This window comes from Salvelinus alpinus, chromosome 12 (genome assembly GCF_045679555.1).
Source record: "Salvelinus alpinus chromosome 12, SLU_Salpinus.1, whole genome shotgun sequence".
Taxonomy (NCBI): Eukaryota; Metazoa; Chordata; class Actinopteri; order Salmoniformes; family Salmonidae; genus Salvelinus; species Salvelinus alpinus.
Genome location: NC_092097.1, coordinates 27,985,251 through 28,001,644, shown reverse-complemented (window position 1 = coordinate 28,001,644; position 16,394 = coordinate 27,985,251). Strand labels below are relative to the sequence as shown.

The 16,394-nt window shown below is 41.8% G+C and overlaps 2 protein-coding genes across 3 annotated transcripts in view; one reads left to right on the top strand and one right to left on the bottom strand.

The window, feature by feature from the left end:
- The first annotated feature begins 93 nt into the window (after positions 1-93).
- On the top strand, positions 94-6,275 carry LOC139536587 (5'-AMP-activated protein kinase subunit gamma-1-like). 2 transcript variants are annotated; one of them, XM_071337235.1, is made up of 13 exons: positions 94-415; positions 1,580-1,631; positions 1,939-2,039; positions 2,142-2,223; positions 2,345-2,403; positions 2,638-2,683; positions 2,781-2,835; positions 2,977-3,103; positions 3,372-3,537; positions 3,650-3,687; positions 4,120-4,266; positions 4,464-4,569; positions 4,753-6,275. In XM_071337235.1, exons 1-12 carry the CDS (start codon positions 407-409, stop codon positions 4,566-4,568), a joined length of 987 nt encoding a protein of 328 aa, XP_071193336.1. In that variant the 5' UTR covers positions 94-406; the 3' UTR covers position 4,569; positions 4,753-6,275. The 2 variants fall into 2 exon arrangements, with proteins under 2 accessions (XP_071193336.1, XP_071193337.1); XM_071337236.1 differs by lacking the exon at positions 94-415 and adding an exon at positions 444-825.
- Positions 6,276-6,927: 652 nt separating this feature from the next.
- Positions 6,928-16,394, bottom strand: part of LOC139536583 (activin receptor type-1B-like) — a 40,847-nt gene continuing 31,380 nt past the window's right edge. Inside the window, exons 3-9 of the mRNA XM_071337228.1 lie at positions 14,814-15,080; positions 14,360-14,590; positions 14,036-14,203; positions 13,431-13,587; positions 13,153-13,277; positions 12,033-12,163; positions 6,928-11,527 (exon numbers count right to left, since the gene is read on the bottom strand). Of these exons, the coding sequence (XP_071193329.1) occupies positions 11,402-11,527; positions 12,033-12,163; positions 13,153-13,277; positions 13,431-13,587; positions 14,036-14,203; positions 14,360-14,590; positions 14,814-15,080 (1,205 nt within the window). The 3' untranslated portion in view covers positions 6,928-11,401. The remainder of the gene's footprint in view (positions 11,528-12,032; positions 12,164-13,152; positions 13,278-13,430; positions 13,588-14,035; positions 14,204-14,359; positions 14,591-14,813; positions 15,081-16,394) is intronic.

The window sequence follows — 16,394 nt, the reverse complement described above, 5'->3', positions numbered from 1 at the left end:
CTACAAATTCATAAACATCGCCCATTTCTACAATGTATCTTCTTAAAGTCAGATTTGAAACCTAACCTTAACCACACTGCTAACCATATGTCTACCCCTAACCTTAAAAGAAGACCAAAAAGCTCATTTTTGTTTTCATGATTTTTTACGATAATAGCCCATTTTGACTCTGAGGCCGGGATCTCTCAAGCACCCGGACTCACACTTTTTTCGCGGTCATGCGTAATCGGAAGTCAAATTGAGAGGGCAATCTCTCGCGCTTCCGGGGAGTTTCAATGCTTGTCTCTCGTCGTTTAGCCCCAGTTTAACAACTAACGTAGATACCTCGGAAAGAAGTCCGTCGTGAGAAACAGTGGTTACGTCGCTACCTTACAGGATCAAGCAAGGGCGAGCCAGTGCATGGAATATGGAGTGTGTAAGTAGCTTAGCTACACCGCCAGCAAGGCTAAACTAGCTATCTAGTAACGTTCGCCTACCCTAGCTAGCCAATCACAGTACTTGATGTTTGCTAGCTACATTCAAGATGATACATAAGTAGCTACCCAGGCTAAGCCAGATAGCTAGCAAGATCAACTTGGTTATCTGTGGTTGTGCGTCATAACTACTGGTAGCCTGCGTAACTAGTTCGCTAACCTCGTTAGTTTGCTGCATCTGTTGTGTTCACATTCCAGCCAGTAACCTTAGCTAGTTAACGTCACAGTACTAGTTAACATCATGACCTCTTACAATACCAAATTGGAGGCCATCATTAGTTGTTGACATTGTCAAGCCCTAGTTATCATTTCAGAGAGGTTAAGATGCTTTGTCTTCTACGTGGCAAACTAGGTGAGATAACATTACCTGTCGTGTTAAAGGGAAAATCCACTCGAACTATATATTTTTAATTAGTCCACTGTTGATACAGTCCCACAATGTTTTGCATGGCAGCAGTCAAGTTTTCAAGATATTAGACTTTCAGGAAGCAAAGTGACACTTGCTACATCATGATGATCGAAAATGCATCATATGATGATGTGGCAAGTGGCACATTGCTTCTTGAATGTCCAATATCTTGAAAAGTTGACTGCTGTCAAACAAAATATTGTCGGACTGTATTAACAGTGGACTAATTGAAAATGACCTAAATACTAGTTGTTTTTTTGTGCAGATTTTTCCTTTAACGTTACATTGACTGCATGAACTGTCTAATGTCTGAGCTATGATCCAGCTAAGCTTGTTGGCTACCTTTTCTGTCCAAAGGTTCTTATATCTAAATGTGACAAGGACAGTCAGACAATGACTCCCATTCCTCAGTAGTGGCTAAATAATGCCATTTGTGTTGGTGCAGTGCACCTGTGCCCTGCAGAGTGTTTGTTGCTGCTTAGGAGGAGTGATCAAACATTGAACCATTTTCAAACAGTAGTATGTTGGCTACTTTATATTCCTGATATAACTATGCGATGATTAGCCATAACTAACACATTGGTGGTAATGAATATAAAAAGCCTTGGGTTCTTGTAGAGAACATAAGCTATTTAATTTCATTGGAATTCTGCCTTGCCTGGGGGAAATGAGTCAATGAACCTATACTCTCTTTCAGATTCCACTTGCTGTTGATGATGTGGATTGTAAAAAGGAGCCACTTCTAGGAGGTAAAGAGCCACCTTTTACTGTTAATGCATAGTGTAATAAACAGCAATGAAAGGATAAATAGCTATGCATGATGAGGTAATCTTAATCCTATGCATGGTGAGAAATTGTTAATGTGCTTTTTTACATGAGTTTTTAAAAAGCATTCTTTTGTTTGTGTTGGAAGGAATCCTGAAAGTGTGACATTGTGATAAATTCTGGAATCTATTGAGGCAGCTCTTTTTACATACAAAAATATTACAATTGTAAATGCATATAAGGAATGGGCAGTAAATTGAACCCTTTCCCATTCCTCCTCATTCTCCTCAGACCCAGATTATAATGTCTACACCCGGTTTATGAAGTCTCATCGGTGCTATGACTTGGTCCCTACCAGCTCCAAGTTGGTGGTGTTCGATACTTCACTGCAGGCAAGACCATGTCCTGCTTTTAACTCCTTCCTGTCAATTAAATCTGGACCAAAGATGCTGCTTTGTGTTTGTGTGTGTATAACTGTGTTCATATCTCCATAGGTAAAGAAGGCGTTTTTCGCTCTGGTGTCCAATGGGGTGAGAGCAGCGCCACTCTGGGACAGTAAGAAGCAGTGTTTTGTAGGTAAGAATAGAGTAAGAATCACCTTTTGCTGGCTGGGCTTTTGGTAGATTTCGAGATGCACAATGAGTAGAGTCCCGTTGGACTCTGGTGACCCTGTTCTCCTGCTGATCTCTCACTGCAGGTATGCTGACCATCACAGACTTCATCAACATCCTCCATCGCTACTACAAGTCTCCTTTGGTAAGGCCTGTCCTAGCTTTCAGCCTGCCCTCGACGTCCACTGTTTCTGTGTTTGCTTGTTTATAGCATACCCTATCTCAATTTCACATTTTGAATCATAGTGGTGGTAGAGGGTGAAAAGGCACGACACGTGATTTGCAGCACACATCCTTCTGTCCATTGAACAGTTGACCTTCATGCCTCTCACCCCCCTTGTTATGTTAGTCAGCACTTTCTCCTGTTCTAATGTTTCAGGTGCAGATATATGAGCTGGAGGAGCACAAGATAGAGACATGGAGAGGTAAGGGCATTCATTAACTGTGTAATAATAAGTGACTGATAGCCTTCTGGAGCGCCAGTGAATTAACTAGTGCCTATTCTGTTCTCCGTCACCATAGAAGTCTACCTTCAAGACTCCTTCAAGCCCCTCGTTAGCATATCCCCTAACGCAAGGTAGGTCTACTGCCATGGCGAGATGTTGAGGGTTGTCACTGGACAGTTGGTTCAAGCAGCTTGAGATCAATTCGGTTATTTACTGGCACTGTTTGATACTGACACAAATGTGTATCAATTTCCGCTTCCTCCCTGTTTCAGTCTGTATGATGCTGTATCGTCTCTGCTGAAGAATAAGATCCACAGACTGCCTGTGGTCGACCCTCTGACAGGGAACACCCTATACATCCTCACTCACAAGAGGATCCTGAAGTTCCTCAAGCTCTTTGTGAGTCTTTCTTGTGATCCTCTCTTTCTTACACTCTCCCCGTTCATCTCTTTTACCACATTTTATCATCTGCTGTTCCTTGACATCTCAATGTCTCATTCTCGGCAGTAGATAAGGTAGGACAAGAGCACTGTTACAACTGTAGGCCTGTTAATGAAGTCCACACCAAAGTGTTTATTCATTCTTTTGAGGTAATATACCGTGTTTCATTTCTATGTTTTTCAAGCCACTTGCATTAGTGGAACATTGTGTGTTATTTTCTTCCCAGATATCGGAGATGGCAAAACCTGCCTTCTTAGGCCAGACTCTAGAGGAGCTTGGCATCGGAACATTCCATAAGATTGCAGTGGTGCGTTCTGACACACCCCTCTACACAGCACTGGGAATCTTTGTGGACCAGAGAGTGTCTGCCTTGCCTGTCGTCGATGACAACGGTAAGTGAGGGAGACGAGGGGACAGTTGGTTAAACATGTCTGACCCAGACACTCTCCTGTTGTAAATGGTAGGTAGTTCTCATGTACCCATGTTTCTCTCTCTCACACACAGGACGAGTGGTGGACATTTACTCCAAATTTGATGTCATTGTAAGTACTGGACAGCTGTGCTACCAATGGGCGGTTTTTAAACAGAATAGTCACTGGTTAGTAGAAAATATTGTTTATGAGAGACCGACAATGAGACGAAACAGAAAGACCGTAACCAAAATTGTCTGTATCCTTGTGCTGTAAGGCAAAGAATTCAGTGCAGACCAAAGTAAGTCTCTCCTGTACTAGATCAATGGGTCTCATACCCAGTGGGCAGGCAGTATATAGAACCTGTGGGCTGTTATCAACCAGCAGACTGGCTGGGGTTTATTAGCCTTTAGCCTGGGGAAACAAGAGCAGGTGGGCTCATTCTGCACTGGACTCCACTAACCCCTAGATGACAGTATGTGTCTGTCTGTGTTTTCATCTCTACTATCCAAGTACAGTACCGAACACAAGCAGCATTGAGAAGTAATAATGTCCCCCACACAGAACCTAGCAGCAGAGAAGATGTACAACAACCTGGATGTGACTGTGACCAAAGCTTTACAGCACCGCTCACAGTATTTTGAGGGAGTGCTCACCTGCAGCACACATGACACACTGGAGTCCATCATCAACAGACTGGTGGAGGCAGAGGTGAGAGAGCTGGAGACACCTGTGTATACACTATTATTGTTTGGGTTAACAATTTAAACCGTTTCCTGGGTGTTTGTCAAGGTCAATAGAAGTAGTACATACAATCATAATGTAATACACACAGGTGCTGAGATCTAGCCTTGGCTTTTAGTTTGTAACTTATGGTTTTGTTTTTCTGTCTCTATCTTCTCTCTCAGGTGCACAGGCTGGTGGTGGTTGATGAGCAGGAGGTGGTGAAGGGCATAGTCTCTCTCTCAGACATCCTCCAGGCACTGGTTCTCACTAATGAAGAAGCAGACTAAGGTAAACACAAACCTTCTCTATTCACTGACCTTGATAATTTAAATGAAAAGAATGTGAATGTAATTCAGCTTCAACTCAGTTCCTGAGAGGCAATGTCTTACCTGTAAATTGTTTTGTGATTTTTAAAGGATTTAAATAATTGTCAAGTTGAACTAAAGATTAATCTGGTGTTTTATATTTCAGGAACTGCTTGAGGGAGTGATAAAGGAAATATTCCTCCAAAAAGATGAGGAAGGATAGAGAAAATGAGGATCCTGGAAGAAGGAGAAAGAGGAGTGACACAAGAGAGGGAAAGATAAGAATCTTCTACATCCCCTCATGTACAAATGTACGTCTACAACACAGGAGGACATCTCTTTCTCTCTGCATACAAATGTGAAGTTCCATTGACTTTCTCAATCCAGCAATATAGACACGTACAGTAACAAGGGACATACAGGAACACTGTAAACCAAGCCAAAACCCAAGCAACCAAAAAGACCCAAACAAGAAGCAGGACCAGAAGTAGCCAATGGAGTGGAGCTGTATGTCCATTCTGGGCAGCCCAACACAACCTAGTGTCTCTCCTCTGTAAATGCAGGTCGTGGACCTATACAGTACAGGAATGATGTGTAGTTATATGAAGGGGATCAATTTGCCACTTCTCAGACAAATCCATTCCCCACCTATTCTCTCCCATTTGGTCTGTAGATACACTGGAGAGAGGAGTCAGTAACTTCCCACCCTGGCCCTAAACTGAGCAGCATTCCTTTACCCATCATCCTTATAGGTCTGGTATCTCTAAAGCACAACTAGCCAGCCAATCATGGATCGCAGGTTAAAGAATGTCACAGTGGAACTTGAAGATATACAAATCTACAACGGAAACTCCGCTGCCTTGGTTACAGTAGGTGAAGTCTGGATTGTCGGAAATGGAACTGCTGTAGAAGATGTCATTTTTGAGTTTTACTCCTTTATATATTGATGCACAACCAATTACTATTTATGTAAATATAACAATGTTTTTATTTTGGTTATTTCTGTTGCTAAAGTGCTCTTAATTATTTTTTGGGGGGTTTTAGTCAAGTGTGTCCTTGTTTGTCTTGACATGCATTCAGTTTGACTCCGAAGACTGGAGAAAGTGCTACACCGTGAACCATAACATAAGGCCGCTGTTAGGGCTTGCTTGTCCTTGTTCCTGAAAGTCATTCTAGAGCTACATGAGAAATTATTTTGCCTTAAGTTTTACTCATTTCCCAATCCCAACATTTCTTTAGACAGTTTTCAACAACATGTAGCGTGAGTGTGGATTGATCATGATGGATTCGTTCACTTTTGCTTGTGAGCCTTTTCTAGTCCTCCTGATTGGATGTTAAGTGCTTCTGAGCTATCCATCATGATTGTATTGGGGGTATATCAGTGAAGCATTAGACATTATCTTTTTGCTGTGTCTATTCCATTTTCTTTCATCCTTGTTATACGATTCAATTTTAGCCTTTCATTACTGCCACCATTTTCTTTCTCCTTTTTACATTCCGAGGGCAAACCAATCTCGATGTATGAAAATGACTTCCTTGGGCCATTGAGTCAGTACATTTAACATTTTACTTTTCAAAATTGACTTTTGGTATGAATAAGACGCGTACAAGTATGTAAATGCCGTCTTTTTTCTACTACTCATGTGAAGTTCTAATTTAATGCATGAGCAATAAATATGATTTCTCTTACATGGGGTTGTTTTTGACATGTATGCACTTTTGAATGTGTTTTGTCTTGGTGAAGCAGTAGGGTTGATGTGTAACTGAGTGGGTGTAGGTCAGTCTGAGGTTGTGGGTAGAGCAGGATGTGATGTAACACTATGGCCTAGATTTAATCAGATCAAGAATTAACCGGCGTTAGATGTGTTGGAGGTGTAACTGCGTTGGCGCGTTCAAATTTTCGAATCGGTGAGCAGTTGCTTGTCAAAAAGCCACACCCGTCTCACTCATGTTAATTTCCAAATGAGAAAGTGTAGGCTATATAGAAATGTCTGCTTTAGGTATAATGCCGGGAGTCGCTTGTGGATTTGACGGCTCTAAAGCAGTTGCACCGCCGACCTCAAACTACTGCTATGCGGGTGTAGGCTAGTGCAGATCTGGTACAATCTAGCCCTAAGTCAGGGTAATGAGACTGCTGACCACACGAATCAGCAACGGTGGATGAAGCATTACAGGAAATAGAGACATTAAACTAGAACTTTCCTTTTGATTTGAATGAGGGGTAGGAAGACATTAAGGTTGCATCTGAAAAACATTGGAAGATGCATACACAAATGCAGTATTATAAACCGTTTTTGCATTAGGTGTACATACTGGTGTGAGAAAATAAAGACAAACAATGTAGGAAAAGAGTTGTATTTATTACTATAGGCTATATAATATTACCTATATACATGATTGGATACTAGTCCTGAAAAGGTTTTCACTTGGTTTTAAAAGCTTATTTTGATTTCTTACCTGGGCATTCTCATCATTCCTCACTTCATTAACTGGGTGGTTCGAGCACTGAATGCCGATTGGCTGACAGCCGTGGAATATCAGACCGTATGACAAAACATTTATTTTTACTGCTCTAATTATGTTGGTAACCAGTTTATAATAGCAATAAGGCACCTCGGAGGTTTGTGGTATATTGCCAATATACCAGGGCTAAGGGCTGTATCCAGGCACTATGCGTTGCGTCGTGCATAAGAACAGCCCTTAGCTTATTGGCCATATACCACACCTCGTGCCTTATTGCTTAAACACTCCATAGTGCAATACAACATTTCATCTTGTCATAATTCCCCTTAACAGTATGTGCTCAAAACAAGGCCATAGAGACACATCCCATCCATATGACGTTTACATAGGATCAATCCCCAACCAAGGACAGAAAATCTCAACTCACCTAACAGTACGCAGACAACACCCAGGTTCCATCTACCACTCACAGCCAAAAACATAAGCAACCACATCTTCAGGAAAAATATGCACATGTACACACGCCAAGTCCTCTTGGACATCACCCAAGAACTATAAACAAATAATATACAGTACAGGCGAGCGTGACATGGTCATAAACTAACACAAATTAAATCAAATAAATGCATCCAGGCCATACATTTTTCCTGTGAAGTATCAGTAGTATTAATTTTACCACCAAAAAGTTTAACGACAATCTTCTTGTGCTACAGCCACACTGAATAAGCACTCTTTACAGAGGGTCTTGGGACTCCTCACTGTTACTTAGCTTATTGAAGAAATCTGTGAGAGGTATTTACCAATCACCAAATCTGAAGAACTGTGATTAAAATGCTTAATATATTATAAACACCCTCTGTTGTCACTGGTGTGATCTGCAGTAAAACAGTGAGGGGTGTTGAGAACAGTTTGGTTGAGGTACCGTAGAGTGAGTAGTGCACACATTGGCCCTGCAGAGCCTTTTCTAGGAACTAACAATAAACTGGCAGGATTAAGAACACAAGGAAGGAGACTTCACGTCAGCAGTACCTTTTGAGTTTGTACTCAACAAAAAATAAAGCGACAAATTTAACAGTACATATTATTTTCCTGAAAACAGAATACATGGTGAAAACAAGAATTGACAGATCAATCATCATCCATCATACAAACTATTTACAATTTGCATATCAAAGAGGTAATGTAGGTGGGGTATAATTTATGAATATGGAGTGGAATAGACTAAAAATCAAATACTGTTCTATAGTAATGGGAGGCATCAAATAGGAGGGACTCAGTATGTGCTTTCAATGACTCAGTGTACAGTAGTGTTGCTTTGTAGATATTCCATTGGTTTATCAGTGGATGATTGACAGCACATATAAGCCTCTCCAATTGTCTCCCATCCAAGACCAGTAACCAGTGTAACTGTTGGCAAACATTCCAAAACATTATTAAAATATCAATGGAAACTCAAATAAAAAAAGGGTCATATATAGTCACACCTAAAAAAGTTATTGTATGTACAGTGATAATACTCAGTCAGGGAGAATATAACATGAGGGGAAACATACATGGAGGTATTGTGATAAAAAAATTAAATAATCATAACAGCAATTGATGTGAGTGTTTACAAAATGGCTACAATACAGTCCATCGTCATGAAATACCATAGAGCCAGGTGTTTGTATGGACCATTCCTGCCTCTAAGTGGGCAATAGGAGTTCCATTACAACAATGGATGTAGTAATGGGAAACATAGACTTAAAGAACCTATGTAAGCTGATCTCTCAGTGACTCACAGTCCACTGCTACCATAAATGATAGATAACATGACCCGATAAATGAGGAAGACTTGGTCCTGATCGATTTTAAAAACAATTTCTTAGTTTATATGTACAACAGAGAGATCCGTCTACAACTTGATCATTTCCACAAATGAGTGCCTTTTGCTTCCCTTTGATATTTTAAATAGAAATTGTGCACCAATATTGAATTTTAAAAGACTGTTATATTCAATGAAGTACCCTTTAATATAGACCACAGGGAGAATTCAATCAATCAGATTTTCTCTTAAAGTGCCAGCATTTTGAATTGTCCCTCCATGCACCCTCTGACTTCCAGGAAAATTTTTACCCACTTAAGGATCGTACCCTTTTCCCCTTCCAATTTTCACCTAAAATGACATACCCAAATCTAACTGCCTATAGCTCAGGACCTGAAGCAATGATATGCATATACTTGATACCTTTTGAAAGGAAAAACTTTGAAGTTTGTGGAAATGTGAAATTAGTGTAGGAGAATAAAACATTAGATATGGTATAAGATAATACAAACAAAAGAACATGCGATTTCAAAAATGTTTTTCTCCATCTTTGAAATGCAAGAGAAAGGCCATAATATAATATGGCAGTTTAGGTGCAATTTAGCAGTGTGTGTGCAACGTTTCAGATTGATCCAGTGAAGCATAGCAATACTGGACAATATTTTGTATCAAGTTTGCCCAAATGTGCCAAACTGGTCAATTGATACATTTTCAAGTAGATAACTATAGAGAACATACAAAAATTATATGGTAATACAACATTTAAGTTTACACACTCCCAGGAATGTAATACATGATGGATCATTAGGTTATACACTAATTTTAGATAATTTTAGATCTAGATGGCCGGGCGGGGTGGGTGTGGAGCAGAGACAGTAGGGGTTCAAACTGTAGAACCCAGCTCCTACATTTTATCTCTGGGACCCTCAGGATGACAAATCAGAGCAAGATTACTGAATGTAAGTACCTTATTTATCTTCGGAGGTGAATGTATCAAAACAGTTGCTGTGATAAGTTTTTTGTTGTGCACTCTCCTCAAACAATAGCATGGTATTTTTTTACTCTAATAGCTACTGTAAATTGGACAGTGCAGTTAGATTAACAAGAATTTAAACGTTCTGCCTATATAAGACATGTCTATGTCCTGGAAAGTTTACTGTTACTTACAACGTTATGCTAATCACATTAGCGCATGTTAGCTCAACCGTCCCGGTATAGGGACACCGATCCCGTAGAGGTTTTTAACCTCAATATTGTTCCAAGTTTTCACCATAATTGCAAAGCCCTATTTAATTTTTTGCTTTGACAAAGTCATTTCTGAAGATTATTATATATTTTAAAATGTGATGATTCATTTTAAGGAGAAAAAACCCTGTTACGTGAACTGAACTCTCGTTTTAATATGGTGGAACTCCGAACATCTAATAGTCAAATCCTAGTGTAAAAGCAAGTGAGCAGGTTCTACTCTTTCTGGCCATTTTCTGGTGTTTTGTGGTGGAAAACTGAGTGGGTCAAGTATAACCCATCAACCATGTTACTCATAGATAGACAGGCTAAAATCTTTAAAAATATTTTAGTTGTTGTGAAGCTTGCATTCAATTGCCCCTCCCTGTTGCACACAATAAGCTTCCATTTCCCCTGTCACAAGTGGATTCATGGCTGATTTAAGAAGAAATCGTCTACACTGTTAGTCAACCTATATACTTTACTTAATTAGGCACATACTAGTCTTTTTTTTTTTTTTAATTTGATTTAACCTCGAGATGGGAAAACATGTTTTTTTATTAAGTTGAACATGTGCTCTTTATGACAGAATGTAAAAATGAGGTGAAATCAAACGTTTTTTCCCCCACCAAGTTAGATATCTCAAAAGGCACTGAATTGGTGGAATGACCCCTACACAGCATTCATAGAAAGACTTTACCTTCCCCTTATATACTCCCTGACAAAGAAAACAGCTAGACCTCTCCCAATATCGAGTCAACATGGCATGAATACAGTATAAAGACAAACAGAACAAAAATAAATTAATGTATAGGGTAAAACCATTAGTGTCCTTTGATAAGTCTTTGGGGAAAGTAAAAAAAAAAAAAGTTTAGAATTAAATTACACATTCTGTTAATAAATACACAGTTGTATATATCCTGCCATTGAGATTAACATGGGCATTGTCAGTAGTAGTAGTAGTAGTAGTAGCAGTAATTGCGTTGGCAGCCATTTTAGTAGGAACAGAACGGGGAAGGGGGCTGCAGGGACAGAAGGGTGGGGTAGGTTGGGGACAGGGAAGGACAGGGGTTGTCAGTAGTTTTGGCTGAATAGGCGAGGTAGGGCTTGTCACAACTCAAACAGTGGTGGCTTTAAAAAGACTGGCAGGAAAGTTTTTATATAGTGTTCTTTTTACATTTTGCTTTTGTCATTGCATTCTTTTCTTTTGTTAGCTTGTGCGTTCATTGGAAAAGACACTGTCCCCCGCTCTTTCTCTCTCAGTATACTTTAGTGCGGGACAGGGTCCCTAGCGCTCTCCTCAGGTTTTTGGGACAGAACCATCTCAGACTTTGATGTCCTCCTGGACACTCAGCTGGGACAGGGTCTTCTTGATGCGCAGGGCGGTGAGGCGGGCGGCTCCATTGGCGTACCAACACTCCCTCATGATCTTCCCCATTACACGCAGGGCCTGGGGGGAGGGGGAGGGAGGAAAAGGAGAGATAAAGTAGAGTTATCTTAAAGCTCTGGGATAATGTAGACTGTTATCTAAAGCTCTGTGATAATGTAGAGTGTCAACTAAGACTCGGAGATAACGTATAGTGTTATCTTAAAGCTCAGGGATAATGTAAAGTGTTATCTAAAGTTCTGGGGTAATGTAGTGTGTTATCTAGAGCTCTGGGATAAAGTAGGATTGAGCGAACGTGAAGAAAATTAGATTAGATAAAGTCATACATGCAAATATGGTGCAGATATGCACAGGGCTAAACAAGCTTATCAAAACCACCAATGCATCCCCAGAGAACAAGCCCGGCTAATGAACATACTTCATTTAAAATACACAAGTATACAATGTAATACTTATAAGAAACCAGTGACACTTTCATATTAGTGAGCGACTGCTGTGCTATCATAATAGGATTGTTTGATTGACCTTAAAAGAGCATGCATATCTATCTACATGTGTCCGCCCCTACCTCGTAGCTCTGCCACCAGTTGGGCACGTTGGGCCGTAGTTTCTGGTCACACACCACCTTCCTCATCTCCTCTATGGAGGGGTCAGAGGGCACCAGATCATAGTAGGGCAGCTGGTACTCCTCATGGATACCTAGGGACAGAGGTCAAAGGTCAGGTAAGGCCCAGTTTCTAATTGATGATGAATTAAACGTTTAACTACATTGAGATAGAGATACTGTATGCATCGCAAATGACACCCTTTTCCCTATATCGTGCACTACTATAGGGAGTCCGATGGGCAATAAATAGGGCAGGGTTCCCAACTGGCGTGCCGAATTCGGCGCACAGGTGATTTTATCTGGTCCCAAGTTTTTGTATTTTTTATTGTTGGACATAAAAGACTGAAAACACCAGCAAATCAGCTTCAAGTTATTTTAATTTTGGAAATTGGTTCCAAAGTATTCCCACGCATAGAGATAAACACAGAGTGTACAAAACATTAAGAACAGCCCCCCATGTTGACCCCACACCTGTGTCAAGTTGTCTGGATGTCCTTCGGGTGGTGGACCATTCTTGATACACACAGGAAACTGTTGAGTGTGAAAAACCCATCAGTGTTGCAGTTCTTTACACAAACCGGTGCGTCTGTCACCTACTACCATACCCTGTTCAAAGGCACTCAAATCTTTTGTCTTGCACATTCACCCTCTGAATGGCACACATACACAACCCATGTCTCAATTGTCTTAAGTTAAAAAATATATATATATTTAACCGGTCTCCTCCCCGTCATCTACACTGATTGATGTGGATTTAACAAGTTAAATCAATAAGGGATCATAGCTTTCACGTGGATTCACCTGGTCAGTCTATGTCATGTTTTGTACATTCAGTGTATGTGATTGTATACAAATATAAGGAAGGTTTGCAAATATGATGTTTTAATCAAATATTATCTCTTTGGGCTTCTTGGGTCAATTTGCAGTCTACAAATTATTTGTAATTATGTTCCGGCCCTCTGACCATCCGCTCAAGAAAAGAAATTGTCCCGAGGCTGAATCTAGTTGATGATCCCTGATATAGCCAATAGGGTGCCAGTTGGAACCCAGCCAGAGTGTGCTGAGGAGGAGCCTGTCTGACCTCCAGCGTTGCAGCGGCGTGTGATCTCCCAGTACACCAGGCCCAGAGCGTAGATGTCTGCACACTTAAACGAATCAAAGTGCCTCATGTTGATGCTCTCATCCAGAACCTCAGGGGCCATGTACCTGACACAGAGAAAATAGGTCTTTGTAAGCTGGTCTATATCCCGGATAGGTGGTGGTATGTGTTGTGGGATGTGGGAGAGGGGGGGGGGGGTCAGTAGGTGAAGTTGAGAAATCAAGTACTTCTTAAGGTTGATTGTGTGTGTGTGTTTGTACCTCTTGGTGCCCACTCTCTGGTTGGGAGCGATGTCTATGGTGTCGGTGGTGGACTCGTGGCGCACTGCCAGCCCAAGGTCAGCGATGGCACATGTACTGTTCTTCTTCACCAGGATGTTCTTAGACTTGAGGTCCCGGTGGGCAATACCAGGCTTACCTAGAGGAAGGCAGAGAGAGTTAGACTACCTGACAATTACTGCATTCCTGGCAATCAATGGAACTTATGTAACATGTTCGTGTGAAACAGGTGTTTTATGATTTCCAATTCATTTAAATCAAACATTGATCATGGTTATCTGCAGTATACCACTGGCTTCCAATGACAGTCAACAACATTTCAAAAATGTTGAATGATGTTAATAACTGAACTATCAATAGATGCTTTACTTTAGAGGGGCTGCTATGCAAATCAAAAACTAGGCAGATCAATAACCCTGAACGGGAGTTTCCTATCAGCTAGGAAGCATGGCCTACATTCACTGTTTGCACAGGCCAGGAAAAGGTTGAGTAGGGAACAAATTGAAGAGCCCAGAAGAATTGACACATACAGCAACATGCAATCCAGTTTGCACATGGGCACAAGTACAACACACTCACACACTCACCCTGCGTGCCCAGGATCTCCATGTGCAGGTGTGCCAGGCCGCTGGCAGCCGACAGTGCCAGTTTGATCATGCCCTCGATGGTCACAGAGTAGCGGTTCAGGTAGTCAAACAGAGAGCCGTACTCGTGGTAGTCTGACACCAGCCATAGCTGGGTCCATGTGCCATTATCTATGAGAAACAGAGAGACTAAGTTTAGAGACCAATTGTTAGACCCTACACCAGCTAATACGAAAAAACTGACCCGAACACCAGAAAGCTACAAGAAGTGCTCTTCGAAGGGGAATATTTTTTATGTGATGTCACACGACGACAGCCAGTGTTTACCTTTGTTGTCCGCGGCGATGAATCCCAGGATGTTCTCGTGGCGCAGCATGACAGTCTGGTAGATCTCAGCCTCCCGGAACCAGGAGCGCTCCTCTCTGGACGAGAAGATCTTCACTGCCACGTCTCCTCCTCGCCAGCGGCCCCGCCATACCTCTCCGAAACGCCCCTTCCCTATGATCTCCTGCAGCACGATGGTCCTGGCTACCGTCCGCTGGACAAACAGAGGGAGGCCTGCACAGAGACAGAGGAGGGAGAGGACCGAGACATACGGGACACAGAGACAAGGCAAAAAGAGAGAGGAATATACGGTCAGACAACGAATCACATTGCCTAATATCAACCACATTTCCCCCTATGGGTCTTCTTTATCTATGGAAGACATCATTACAGCTACAGTCACACATTTATTGAGATAGATCTGACCCCTAGAGAGCCTCAGCTGTGCTGTACTGACCGGATCCTGATCCAGAGGTGGACATGTCATAGATGAGGTCCTGCAGGGTCTTGTCCTTGGCCATGTAGAGGTGGTCACAGGAGGGGTCCTCCACCTCCAACCTCTGCCTGTGGCTGTAGGCCCTCTGGTGGTACTGGAACAGGAACACAGCCATGATTAGCAGCACACACAGCAGGCAGACGGGCCCTGCGACCACTGCCACCAGCTCCACTGGACCCCATGTACCATCAGGGCCAAAGCCGCCCACCAGGCCCGGCCGCAACGTCACTGAGAAAGAGGGAAGAGAGACAATGAGAATAAATACATATTTCACATTTAATTTACACTGAACAAAAATATAAAAACGCAACACATTACAATTTCAAAGATTTTACTGAGTTACAGTTCATATAAGGAAATCAGTCAATTTAAATAAATTCATTAGGCCCTAATCTATGGATTTCATATGACTGGGAATACAGATAAGTATCTGTGACCAACAGATGCATAAAAAAAGCTAGCAGTGTGGATCAGAAAACCAGTCAGTATTTGTTGTGACCACCATTTACCTCATGCAGCACGATACATCTCCTTCGTATGGAGTTTATCAGGCTGTTGATTGTGGCCTGTGAAATGTTGTCACACTCCGCTTCAATGGCAGTGCGAAGTTGCTGGAACACGACGTCGTACACATCGATACAGAGCATCCCAAACAATGGATGACATGTCTGGTGATTATGCAGGCCATGGAAGAACTGGGACATTTTCAGCTTCCAGGAATTGTGTGCAGATCCTTGTGACATGGGTGATGGCTGTGCATTATCATGCTGAAACATGAGGTGATGGCGGCAGATGAATGGCAGGACAATGGCCCTCATGATCTCGTCACGGCATCTGTGCATTCAAATTGTCATCAATAAAATGCAATTGTGTTAGTTGTCGCCATACAAGACCGTGTTGAGGACAACGAGCACGCAGATGAGCTTCCCTGAGACGGTTTCTGACAGTCTGTGTAGAAATTATTTGGTTGTGCAAACTCAGTTTCCCAAATTATCCGGGTGGCTGTTCTCAGACCATCCCGCAGGTGAAGAAGCCAGATGTGGAGGTCCTGGGCAGGCGTGGTTACACGTGGTCTGCGGTTGTGAGGCTGGTTGGATGTACTGCCAAATTCTCTAAAACTACATTGTAGGCGGCTTATTCTCTGGCAACAGCTCTGGTGGACATTCCTGCAGTCAGCATGCCAATTGCATGCTCCCTCAAAACTTGGGACATCTGTGGCATTGTGTTCTGCAACAAAACTGCACATTGTACTAGGGAAATGTTATTGTCCCCAGCACAAGTTGCACCTGTGTAATGATCATGCTGTTTAGTCAGCTTCTTGATATACCACACTTGTCAGGTGGATGGATTATATTGGCAAAGGAGAAATGCTCACTAACGGGGATGTAAACAAATTTGTGCACAACATTTTAGAGAAATAAGCTGTTTGTGCATGTGGAACATTTTTGGGGTCTTTTATTTCAGCTCATGAAATATGGGACCAACACTTTACATGTTGCATTTATATTTTTGTATATATTTAATGAGTAAACATAACCCAAA

Coding starts and splice junctions, on each gene's coding strand:
- LOC139536587 (XM_071337235.1), top strand. Junction 2,224..2,344: donor TAAGAAGCAGTGTTTTGTAG/GTAAGAATAGAG, acceptor CTCTCACTGCAG/GTATGCTGACCATCACAGAC. Junction 2,404..2,637: donor GCTACTACAAGTCTCCTTTG/GTAAGGCCTGTC, acceptor CTAATGTTTCAG/GTGCAGATATATGAGCTGGA.